At 35.3% G+C, this 13,722-nt stretch overlaps 1 protein-coding gene across 2 annotated transcripts in view; it reads left to right on the top strand.

The window, feature by feature from the left end:
• The window catches only part of PIR121 (transcription activator), a 341,166-nt gene that overhangs the window by 235,079 nt on the left and 92,365 nt on the right, over window positions 1-13,722 (top strand). For both annotated transcript variants that reach the window (XM_089823811.1, XM_089823814.1), the window contains one exon: window positions 12,986-13,073. In XM_089823811.1, the coding sequence (XP_089679937.1) occupies window positions 12,986-13,073 (88 nt within the window). The remainder of the gene's footprint in view (window positions 1-12,985; window positions 13,074-13,722) is intronic.

Here is a 13,722-nt window from a genome sequence, read left to right as displayed (position 1 = left end):
AGTCGTCTTGTAACCATTTACCCATAAGAGAACTTTGTAACATAGAAGTAGCAAACCATGTTGGATACATGTTAGCATGATGTATAATCGACAGCTTTCCTTGCAAGTAATCCCCCACAAACAGCTGAGTTGGATGCTTGCATCCGCTAATCCCACCTTCCAAAGATGGTGAATACCCATCCCACAAAGGATGATATAATTCTAGAACCAACCCACACTGATGCATCATCAAGTCCTCCGTTGTGGATCAAAAGAAAAATGATGAGCACTCCTCACTGTGTATTCGCTGTAAAATGCTCCAACCTTTGTCAATGGCTCATCACTAAAAACACTTGAATCAAGCAGTTGATCCCTCTGACTCTGAAAATCAACAAGCCAGCATCCAAAATCAGCTGCATGGAATGAAGTGATAGATTCGCTTCCAAGAGATGTAAACAAATCAACATGAGTGCTATACTTCCAATCAGATGACACTCTGCGAATGCCTTGTGTAGATGACGGAGTAGCATTGTGAACTACCACACAACTCTCAGGAGAATCCACCATTGTGACACAAGAGCTACCAATAAATTGTTCTGTATCAACTGTCATGGCACTAACCTTAGGAGAAGTCGATACAACTAGTGGTTCTCTATTGTTCTCCACCAAGGTACTCATCCCAGCTGAAATATCTATCATAGATGTAACCACATCCCTACTACAACCCATGGATATAAAATTCTTATCAACTGCCTCTGTATGTAATTGTACTATATCTGCAGTTGGTGGAGACTGTGCCAAACCCAACTCCTTTGTAAGTTTCTCAATCTGTAATTTTGACTCTTGAAGGGCTAACTGGGCACTCTACAAAGAGTCCATAGTCACCTCAAGCTCATGAGTGAGCCTATCCACCTTCTCCTCGTTTCCTTGCAATGCAACATAACAAATGCAATCCCACTCGAGAAGAAAATCTCTATTTGCAAGTAGTTGTAGGTTATTTTGTTTCATCATTCCAATCGCTTCTCGGAGTGCATGTATCTTTGCAAGGAAAAAAATACTATAACCATGCTTATCTGTCAAAGGAGTACTCCAACCATAGATGGCCAACATTTGACGAGCAACATCAAAATGCTTGACGGTTGTGGCAACCATCCTGTCATTAACCTTCAATTGACTTGCTAAATGATGATTCCCTTGTGACGAAACAATTCCACACAAATCTTCCAATTTGTCATCCGCATTGTGATATGAGGCTTAATCAATGTCACTCACCAAATGATAAGCAACGTCGTGTATGCTATCATCTAGGCACTCCTCAATATCTAGGATTTTGTTGCTATGCACCTCATAGGATGGCTCAACTGACGAGGTAGAAGCTGCTGATATAACAATATCTCCACACTCTTCCACTTCCAAGGTGGCTACGTGTCCATCCACATCATGATCTTGGGATTCATTGTCATCAAATGAATTTTCTGATTCATTTTCTAAGGTCTGATTTTTGCCCTCCATAAGGTCAGTTGTATGATGGTCACTAACTGCTGGGAATTCATCATAGAGGCTTCTAGATACTATAGGGACCTCTTGTTCCTCTTTCCTTTTAGTACTATTATCAAGTTGATCAATGGCTTCCTTATGTAAATTTTTGTACTTGTCTTTTGCAAGGAGGTCTTGAGCCAATGCATGGTATTTGTTTCTCATCATGTCCGTCTTGTTTTGCAGCTCTAGCTGAAGGTCCACATGATCAATGAAAGGAAATTCTTTTTGAAGCTTTGGTGGGAATTTGTTATAATCATCGTATAGTCTCCTTACTTCCGTTTTACATTCATAAGGATCTTTGACTTGCCCATCACGAGTATACCTTGAATTTTTATTTCTTTGAAGGTCTGTTGTAAGCATGATTTGTGTATTCAACAACTTCTTGTCTTCTATATTTCTATCTCTGCACTTGTTATACCTGATCACAAGACCCTTTTTTGCAAGCGGGCAATGGAGGCAATTCTACCTGTTGTAGCTTAAGACAAAATGCAGCTTTATTCCAACCAGGACAACCCTTCTAAATAATTACAGATAAATAAAAAACTGCAGGTAATATTAGAAAATGATTAATACTGTACTAATCCGCCCTTAAAACTTCCTTAGAAATATTGAATGTTTGGCATTTGACATTATATTTAACATTTCATAAGCAGCCTGAATATACCCTGTTGCCACTGTACTATTCTGGAGTAATTATATCAATAGGGAAAACTGAATAAATTGTGATTTTTTCAGACAGTTCACAGCCCACTGGAACAATATTATCCGCTGTATAGATAGTTTCAAGTTCTGTACACAACTAAGGAATTCCAAAACTGCTTTAATGTTTTGAGAACCATTTATGAGAGCTTACGTTTCACATATAAATTAGCAAAGACAATAAACTCTCTCTTCACATAAAGTAAGATTCGAAAATCTGATAACAATGATATGACCAAGACAATTTATTCTGAGATTTCGAACTGGGCATCATTAAGTGTCTTTGCATTACCACTGTAATAATTTTTGCTGAACCTTCCTTTAACACACACCGCTGTTCTATGTGAGGAGGAATTTTGTTAAACAGTTCATATGCAAATTTTTTAACAATGTTTCTATGTATATCCGTGTGATGAGTCTCAAAATATTATATTGCATGAGCACTGGAGCTGTAAATCCTAGTGGTTGTCAATACACGTTCTCAGCCATTCAATAAATCGCCATTGAGTGTACTCAACAAAGAGAATAGTATTCGGTGTATGAGCATTCCAATTTGTGTCTCCTTTCACATGTAAAAGATTACGAGGAAGCCGCAATGAAGTAGGAGATATCAACTAGAAGATAGTGACTCAAATGCTTCCAATTCCCAACATGTTGCACTCAAGGAGCCGATTGAAAGGATAGCCTGCACTTGTGCTGAGGCGAGGAAAACCTGAAACATTCTGGAATTGATTATACAATGTTTGACATGGTTGTTTCATGCTCTGACTCTGTTCAAATTCGCAGCTTCTTTCACTCTTATACCAAACTTTTCTGCTCGCCAACAATTTTTAACAGATCTAGCGCTTAAATTGCTGGACGTGATGCGAATTGGACCCGTATGGTATTCTGCTCGTTCTGCTGCTAGGTTTGGGTGTTTTGACGTCGGCTCACAGTCCAAGTTCTACGCTGAGGCACGAGAACACCACTAATCTCCCTGTCCACCGTGTCTTACTGCAAATGATGGGTTAATAACCCTTGCGACTCCCAATGAACCAGTCACGTTTCTTTTCCAACTCGCAGCTAACCTGGTATTTGCAGTTTCTTTAAGTCGTCGTTGGGCATTCACATGTGGCAAAAAAAAATGCGGCTTCATGCACACGAGGTCTGTAGTGTCGCAGGTAACCATAAATATTGGTGTCTAATCCCAATTAGTTTGTTGTGGCATTTTCATGGTGTTTCTGTGATTCCAATGAACTCCCGACTCCTACTTTGCCATCCATGGGTCCCAGTTTGTTATTGAGTATCAGAATACCTCTTATCGAAATCACTTTACTTGATGGTCGGTATCACATTACAACTCCTCACTGCTCGCACTAGTATATAGAAATGTCGTTCATTCCTCAGCTAGTATGAAATACCTTCTACTATCGTCAACCAGCCACTATACAATTTACTCTACCAGCTGGAAAATTCGAATACTAGAATTTTAGAATATGAAATGATAACTGTCTTGATTTTTCCTTACCTTCCAACAACTCGTTTTCTTTTGATAAAACTAATGCTTGCCGTAATAATATTTTCAGAAGATAAAGTTTTAATTAACTCTTTCGAGAAGAAATTTAATGAGGCCCTTTTTCAGCAATCAAACCAAGCTGTTATAAATACCACTATTATTGAACCTCACAAGCTGGCAAGACCTTTGGCTCTGATACCATTGTAATAACCCTCTCCGGATTTTTACCAAAAAACCGTGATAACAAATGCAGATTTAAATCCGAATTGAAAAAGCCAACATTCAATATAAATTCCAGAACTTAATTCCACTTTAAAACCAGCAAATGTGCATACCAGAAAACCCAAGAAAACTTGTTTATTCCTCCAATAGTCAAGAAGTACATAATAAACTAGGAATTAACACAAATGATCCAAAATGCGCTATCGTATTATACAACAGATATACAATAATGTGCAATATCTCAAGTAATCCAATCTTATAAACATAAATAATAGTCAGATTGGAAATGTAAATGAAACCTAAAAGAAGGCTAGGTTTGCGTCCAACCTTCAAATGCTTCTTCAAGGGTTTGCGTCCTAGAAGAAGTAACCGGCAACTGTTTCCAGCTCCTATATTAGTATTTGTTTTAAATATTCAATCTTCATATATATCCTTTCATGTGCAATTGGTTGTACCTTTATTGCTTTTCCCAATATGATGCACGCTCATTCAAGCAATGTGGGATAAAACACCTTTTTGTCCTTTAGTCACTTAAGTGAACATAGTACCCTTTTAAAATTAAGTGACAAGTTAAATGAACTTTAATAGTGACTTAGTCAATAAACCATAAAGTCATCAGGCATTAAAATAACTGACCAAATGAACTTTGATAAGCATGTGCAATAGCTCATTGGAAAGCTCTCGGTGAGACGCTTCCAACCTAGCATTGAGGTACCAAAAATATTGAGCTTTGATTACTTACTAAAAATAGTAAGCATCAGGACAACTTGCCAAAACTGCTCTGATGGGTATGGAACTGGAAATGTCTAGGCCAAATCTCGAATTGGACCCCGTAAAGAACCTCTTCACCCCCGAAACCTAGGCGAAGTGAGCTGGCACACAGAATTATGATGTCCCAAAAAAAAGGGACATTACAATCTACCTGTTGAATCTTCCTTTTTAGAGGAAAATGTTCAAATGAGGGACGTGATAGTCCTTCCCTTCCAAAATCACTTGTCCTCAAGCAATTCAAAACCTTTAGCACAAGAGGTGTCTTCTTGAGCAGAACTTCAATGACCCTGAAATCGCAATTGAGGTTAGAATCGCATTATAATATTTGTCGATGAAACGTGAAATATTTCATCATAAATGCAATTTAAAATGCTACTAAATAATTCAAAAGATAAAACTTATCTTGATTTCTCCTTTGGTAGGTGTAACTTTTATGGATGCATCGTCGAGACTATAAAGTTTCCTTCTTAATTGCCTTCTATGTGTTTTGAAGTACATTAAGAATGATGTGAATCTCTGACACTCACTAAGAATCATACACTAAGATATATGCAAACACAAAATATGCAGACAATATATATACACTAATGTATGAAGACACAATGTAGACACACATTATACACACTAATGCATGAAAACACGATGCAGACACAGAGCATACACATATTAAAGCTTTGGTCAATTGAAAATTTCCTTCCCTTAATTACAATTTTAAATAAGCTTAGGTCAAGGACATTTTTCACAAAACATACATCTTCGCAATATTTTGAACCATACACTCAAGGTCTAGATTGTTGTCCCCACTACCAGAGTTAATGGTGACTAGATCCTTGGCAGATAGACCTCCATCATTTATTATTACTTAAACAAGAAAACATGTATAAAATCATTAATAACAGGAAAGTATTATTTACTTCTTGTAAGTCTATAAATCATGGGATCCTAATTCCCAATTTATGCCCTTCTCAAGGAGAGACTTTGATCGGTTGCTTAGCCTCTTGGGGGAGTGCTTCCTGGGGCTCTTGTTGTCCTGCACAACTTAGAACAACTCTCCTGCTATGCACCATTGCTTCACAATACTTCTCTCTTTAAGGCCTTCTGGAGAGTCAATCCTAATATATCCATCCTTCCTAGGAGAGAGTTCTTTCTCATCCTAGGCCTTATGGATACCTGCTTTGGGTGTATCTGTCCTTCTCAGGAGAGGTATTACTCATCCTAAGCCTTATGGATAACCATACGGGTATATCCATCCTTGCACATGCATTTGTTTAATTATATACTACTTCTTCAAAGAATAATTGATTCCCGGCCTTACTTCCATAAGAATATTCATTTATAGAATATCTTGCGAAGTCCTGAAGAGAGGTTAGCTCATTGCCTTAATTCCTTCTCGGAATTATAATGCATTGTTGTCCTTTTTTTAGTAGCGAGTTGGAGGAGTTTATTTCTTCTTTCTCTTGATCTCCATAAATTCAATATTCTGATAGAATTTATCGTTAACTGTAAGAAATCATTAAATCTTGATTGTTCTTGTATGTTTTGATTGTCCTATTGTTAAATACTCATATCCTTGTCATGTCCCTTTTTTAGATCCATCTTAATATTGCCAAATTACCAGAATTACCAATTCCTCTTACTTGAATCATTCCCTTGACCACTCATTGCTATTGATGTTCTTTCTTTTGTATATTCTGCCAGGTACATGTTATGTCTTGAGATGAATGCTATTTGGTAGATTCCACTAAGGTTAAATGAATTATGTGTTGATGGACCTCAGATTATTATTTGTCGAGGGGCTAATGTTTTACTTTTTCCACAAGTCTTTACAAGGTTATCCACAATTTTTCTGTAATGTCTTGTATAATTTAATCACTGGCTGCAATAAATTATCCACAATCTTTCTACCATTTTTCATAAACTTCACTTTTGATAACAATCATTATTTAGGCTTCACTTTTCAGGGTGGCAGGATCAGGTTCTGATACCACTGTAATGTCCCCATTTCTAAACATATGAGAGCGGATACTGTTTTCTTCCTATAAGGGACTTCTCTTTAAACCAAATACTTTACTCATAAAATAAAACTTAATATTTTGATAGCTTATAGGAATTATATAGCTGACACTACCTATATAATGTTGTTGATCTTATAAAATGGGTCTTCAATACTTCATTCAATGTTCAGTCCTCTTCTATTGATCAGCGATTAACTACTTGGGCCATATACCATACTGCAATATATAACCAGATCCTTTCGATGTATAAACTTATGCAATATAAAATTTCTCTATGGTTTGTGCTTAATCCCACAGATTGAAGCTGGTGATACTCCTTGTTCACTAACTGACGGAGCTGAACCAACATGTACATGTCGATGCTCTCATCAATGATTTCTCTGAATCTAGGATTCTGTGAATTGGATTAAATTGTTCAATATTGTCTGCTAACTATGATGCTTTAGCTTTAGGCAATTATGTTATTGTTGTCGCTTTTCTTCTCCCGATATCTTCCAATGATTAACTTATGTGTCTCGTTAGTCTCTTATATCGTTGACTATGTTGACAGTATTGAATAATCCTTTATTCATATGTAGCTGACTGTATTCGACCTGAAAATAATGGCTATGTATTTCTTTTGATTACTGCTTAAATAGATGTCCAAAATTATGATTAAATGGATTGAATCCAATGTATTTATTGTTTGGTAAATAGAAACCAATTTGCTGCTTCCTTCCATGCCTTCCCTATCATTGCCTCCTTCAAATCACTATATGCACCATCACTTGATAATCTACATATTGATAAGCATCATTGGATAATCACTATATTACCAATTAGTGCAAATGCTATTGTTCCTTTGCTGGGAATGAATGTCGATTGTTGCGAGATCTCTTAATATTATTGATCTTCAGAAGTACAGTTGTATTTGATACGAATATCAGTAAGTTGGGAGAGATTGAATCCTACCACTAATTTGTTAGCCTTTGATCTATATTCATCGTAAGAACTTCTTCAGTCTATTTACTTATGTAATTACAAATACTTCTTGTCACCGGAAATGAATGTTTTTGTTGATTTGGTAATTGAAACTTATCTTTTGTGCTGATGCATATGTAATATCTTATCCTGGCTGCATGTAATTCAATGCTCTGTCGCTAAGCCATGGCTTCTATGAATATGATTACTAACTTATGTACACTGCAGATTTTATTATTTCCATTTTGGCTATAACTGCAACTATAGCTCTGTACACAAACACGTTCTAAGATATATATCACTAGAGATTTCTTCTTCTGCATTCTCTCAGATGCTGTGTATAAATTGCTCTCTATTCACTATGCCTGTACTTCTTTTCACGGTGGCTATGTTAACATACCCTAACATTGAATCAAGTATCTTTTTTTTCCTCTTTCTGCTTTTCCCATTCGATGTGTAAATTTTCCGATATATCCCTTCTTATCTGACGTGACTCCTTTATCCTAAGTGTTGAGGTGCCATGTCAGCGGAGACGTTCTTTACTCCGTATGAAGACTTGTTATTGTTTAATAATTTTAGTTTGAAGTGGTAAGTGATTAGTCGGTAAGTTGATAAACATTTGATTATTACTTTGATTTTTGATATTTATATATGTTGGGTGAATATTTTGCAACCAACAATTTTGTCAAAATCTAGTCGCAAAATAGCTAGACCAGCCACAACATATGAGACAGAGTATCTCTTACCTTAAAGGGAAGGCTCTCCCTTCTCACTATTCCTTGGATCAACACAGGGTAACCAAGAAGTTGAGAGATTTTGAAAGGGTATTACCAATATTCTTTCCTCTTAACTTTCGGGGAAGAATCCACTTACCGGCTGATCGAGTGATGGGCAAGATGAAATCTCCAACTACACTTCTATCTAATAGCTGGAAACGGTGATATGATAAACCAACAATAACTCAAGGGCTAGTTGAAAGTGTACTAGTTTGGCTCTAAGCCCAGTTTTAATCTATTCTATAATAATAACCTTTACTATTAGGACACAAAAACATCCAAAACTAAAGAATTCTAACTATTTTTGTGAATTGAGAAAGCAATACAAGCTACAGTCAAAGCTCCTAGTCTATGTACAACCGCAATCGCTCCTAATCAAAGCATCGTCTTTGATTGTTCGTTAATCCTCTATGCTCAATTATTTAAATCATACAATATTAATATTAATAAAAAAAGAGACACAAATTTCAGCCAAAGCTTCCAGTCAAAGCTTCAAATCCAATTGCTTCTTTTATTCACTTTTCTCCCAAATTGGTATTACACAATCAAAGTTATGCTTGCCCAAGTTTGGTAGAGCTTTCTTGCATACAACAAAAGATGGTTTTTACAGTGAGGGGGCTTCTACTTATATAGCAAAAGAAGTGAGAGAAAGAGCGAGGAAAAGGTGGGGGGAACTAAACCACTTTGACCCGGTCTAACTAGGAAAGAAGAATTACTAGATTACATGTCTAAAGGACATGCAATTAGATTACATGCATTTGATTTATATGCGATTGGACTACATGCAATCCATCTTTTGCGTCTGTAAAGCTAGAAAACACTTGAAAAAAACGTTGAAACTATTAATTTGGAATGAATCAATCCTATAGATTGTCGACAAAAGCCTTGTACTTTTTTATGCAATCCCGGATGATCACGGGATTGGGAGTTCCTACATTTTGTACAACTGCATTTACTTTGATAGCCTCCTATTTCCCTTTGATGAATCGCCAGTTGTCATTTGAAAACTTGATGTTATCAAGCTTTCTACTGTTCGGCTTGTTGTGGATTGTCCTCTGTAGAATAGCACATTCTGGAGTCTCCGACACTTTGAAATAATTGTCAATGATGTCTAGATGTAGAATTAGAACAGTTTTTCCCATCAACATCTACAACTACTTTTATTTTTATTTTAGTTTTTTTGAAGCCAAGTGCTGTGCGCATTCCCACACAAACTCAGGTTCCAGGCCAACCATTGGGAAAGTGGAGAACAAATGAGTTATTGCTTTGTTAGATTTCAAGCACTCCTTTATTGGATGTCTTCATTCTTTGAAGAAATTTTGACATATCTTGAAAAGTGTGTCGTAACATGAAGATGAAAACATCTTCCAATGAGATTAGATCCATTAAAACTTTGGGATTTTGAGTGTGGATGATGGGTCTATCAATGGACAAGGTATACAAAGTATCGATTGGATACTCATGGAACATATGTAATGACTAGAAATGAATCGGAAAGTATATGTATTTGGATGGAAAGGGCCAAAGTCGCACTTAGAAGGATGGATTGCATGTGGGTAATGATGGGTTTTCATTTGCATGGCCAAGAATGCAAGCTGGGTGCATAGCGATGCATGCAAATGACAACTTTGGTATTTAAAAGAGTGACCTTTTACCAAAATCGTGTTCTCTAGAGGTAATTACATGTAATTACTTGAGGTACACATGTAATCGGGTTCGAAGGATATAAATGCATGTGTAGGAAAATGGACGTAATATGCATTGACATGGAAAGATGAAAGGTGAAAGGACGTGGATGCACTTGCATTCTTGGGTAGAATTTCACAACTTCCAAAAAAGGAAAACAAGTAAACAAGAAAACAAAAACATGCCTCTTGCTATTGACTCGGACAAGACAAACTTCAAGATATTTTTCTACATGCAAACTCGTTTTTGGAGCATGGGAGGATTTTAAAGCATTTGCAATGAGAAAACTTCAACTTAGCTAAAGAAAAATTGCAAAAGATAGGGCATACTTTTGAACAAATGGACAAAGATGAACCAAAATATGCAATATAATTGCAAAGTAAGCAAGAAAAGACAAGTAAAGTTGAAATCTTGTACTTGGAGCTCAAAGAGCCAAATGTGGAAGAAAGAGAAGTTGAAATGAAAGACTCTTCTCCAAAATCGAAATCTTCAAGTGCAAATGCATGCAACAACTCAATAGCTTTTGACTATTTCAAAGCTGCAAATGTGATCCTCGAAATGCAATTACATGAGGTGATTTTACATATAGATGCAAAAACATGATTCTTAACACCTCCAAATGCAAAACTTTTTTTGATAAATTCATGTATTCAGGACATCCTTTTTGCATGAATAGGTTAAAAATGTGGCTTCCAAATGCATTAATATGCATTAAAATTTAAAACTCAAAAACGTTCTGTCTAGATCCAAACGCATGGGCTGGAAATGTCATTTTTTGTGCGTTTTTTGGTAGCAACGTGGCTCCAAAATGCATATATATTGGTCGTTTTTGACCTGTTAATGTGAAAACGTCTTTCCGAAATGCTAAAACATGGATCCAAATGCAAAAATGTGGCTCTCTAATGCAAAAAATTGGATGAAAATCCAAATTTCTGGGTGTTTTTAGCAAAAACATGCACTAAAAATGCATGTATTTGAGTTGTTTTTGGCTTGGGAATGCAAAATCGTGGTTTCCAATAGCATTTACATGTATTAGAATTCCCAAACGCAGTCTATGGAGGAGTTTACATGTTCAAAATGCATACAATTGAAGGTTGGGAAAGCAAATTGCACTCCCCATGGGCAAACACATGTTTTAAAATGCATGTAAATGGAGTTGAAGGAGCAAATCACACTCTATCAGCCCTATTGTATGTTTTAAAACATGAAATATGTAATATACTTTGGGCATTTTTGGCCTTGGAATGCAAAATTGTGGACTTGGGATGCAAATACACGAGTTTTAAGTCCAAAATTGGATTCTCCATGACACATTACATGTAAAGTTCATTGGTTGGAAGTGCATTTAGATTAAATGGACTCTTAGAAGTCTATTGCATATTTCAAATATGCATTTACATTTTTAGAATTGGACTCTAAATATGCATTTGCATATTTACATGTTCTAGTGCAAATCTCACTCTCAAGAGACAATTACATGTGAAGTGATTTATATGTAAAGGGAACTTTTCATGCAAAGTGGACTCTAGGAAGTCTATTACATGCATTTCTAGTGCAAATTGCATTTTAGGAATGCATTCGCATAAAAACATGTAAGTTGTGTTTGCAATAAAAGACCAATTAAGCACATGTTTAATTAATTTTTAAGTCAATATTACTTAATTGGGTCAAAAATAATATTTACACTATATAGTTTATATATTATGTGCAAATATTATTAAAAAAGTAATATTTAACTTAGATGTTTTAAAATAAAACATAAAGCAATACTCATAAATAAATTAAATCATGCAGTTAATAAAGTTGCTTAAGTGAAATTTTTTAAAAGCAACTCAACATAAAAATATAACATAAAGTTCTCTATAGTCACTTAAGGCATAAAGTCTTATTAGAGAACACAAAATGAGGGACATGACAATTGTTCTGAGAGAAGTTGTGCCTAGTTATATACTCTCCCCATGTTGTGTATATTAACCAATGGTAGCATCCATATGGCTATATTGGTGGTTCGACTCCCTCCTGTAAGCTCTCTCTTTACCAAGTCTACGATGCACCTCCATTCTCTAGTGGCTATGAAATTCTTTTTCAAGACTATCAAAAGGAATTGAAAAAAAACAGTGCAATCTATGTCTATAATGGTAATACTCATAGTTGATTAATGAAATTTATCAGGAAACAGTAACGATTGTCACAGATTTTAAATTTGCAATTGTACTCTTTTCTCTCCTCCCCTTTATCTCATTCTTTATTTTTTGTTGTTTCTTTCTGTTGTTGGTGCTGTCCTTTCTTGGGCATCGTTTGGTGTTCCCGCTGTGAGCAGGTTACTTGTTTGTTGTTTGGCAGTTCCTTGGAACCTGGTTGTAGTCTTTTGTTTGACATTAATAAATGTATCTATCTTATTTCTATGCATGCAAAATCCTATGGCTTCCATTAATTTATAAGGAGAATCATTTGATGAGGACAAGGGAATCAAGATTCTGTGATTTCTAAGATGTTTCAATTGCATGCAGACACTTTTCTTAGGATTTGATTAACAAGAAAAAAAAGCAAATCAAGATTGTTAGATTTCTCAGATGTTTCCAGTTACATGCAGACATTTTTGTTTGGATTTGATTAACAAGGGAAAAAAAAAGAAAGTGAAGATTTTTAGATTTGTAAAGATTCTTCAATTACTTGTGGCTTTTTTAATTAATGTTTATGCTGATCATTTGATAAACACCTTTAGTAAAGGGTTCCAACTGGGATTGCAGGTGCCATATTCTTTACAATATAATTAAATCCAGATGCGCATATTATTCAAAATTGATGCACTAGCTAACTTCTCCATTGAATATGTATGACAGATTACGTCTCTTGTACCGAATATTACTGAATTACAAGAATCATTGCCAAAATCCATGGGTCTCCTTCCCTTTGATGGAGGAGTTGCAGGTAAAATTTTGACATAATTTCAGGTTCTTTGCTTTGAAACATTGAATGCCTTTATGTTGCTCTTTTTTGTTCCAAAAATGACAAAGATGAACTTTCATTCATAATTGCACTTTTATAGCATATAATTTTTTTGTTTTTCTTGTATTTTATGATGACATCGAAATGTTTGGATGAGATGTTGTCAATCCTGATATTTCCTTTTTTATTGAATCTGAATCCTGATATTACAACTTCATTTGTTCGATGCTTGATGATATTTTTTAATCTTTGTAGTAAAATTTTGTCATTGAATGAGAAGTACATAATTGTAATCCTGATCTTTCTGGATAATCTATACTAAGAAACATATGGGTACTTGGGTTCTTTGGGTATGGGTACAAGAACGACTATTTTTTAAAATAGGGAATGGGGTTACTTGGCCACACCAATTTTTTTTAAACATAATTTAATATTTTATTGAAAATCTTAAAATACGAGTCATGACATTGAGTTTTCAAAACAAAAACAGTGATAAAGTTTGCAGATTTAATGTGTTGTTTTCAATTTTAGATTTGCAATATGTTTGTAGTAATAATATATGCTAAATTTTTAGATGCATAATAGAGAAGGCAACCTTTAAACATAAACAAAATGATTATAAAATTCTGAC

The sequence above is a fragment of the Cupressus sempervirens genome, chromosome 1 (assembly GCF_028749045.1).
Source record: "Cupressus sempervirens isolate cs-2001-9-10 chromosome 1, ASM2874904v1, whole genome shotgun sequence".
NCBI lineage: Eukaryota > Viridiplantae > Streptophyta > Pinopsida > Cupressales > Cupressaceae > Cupressus > Cupressus sempervirens.
The sequence above is the reverse complement of the archived record's forward strand: the minus strand, read 5'-3'. Positions and strand labels throughout refer to the sequence as shown.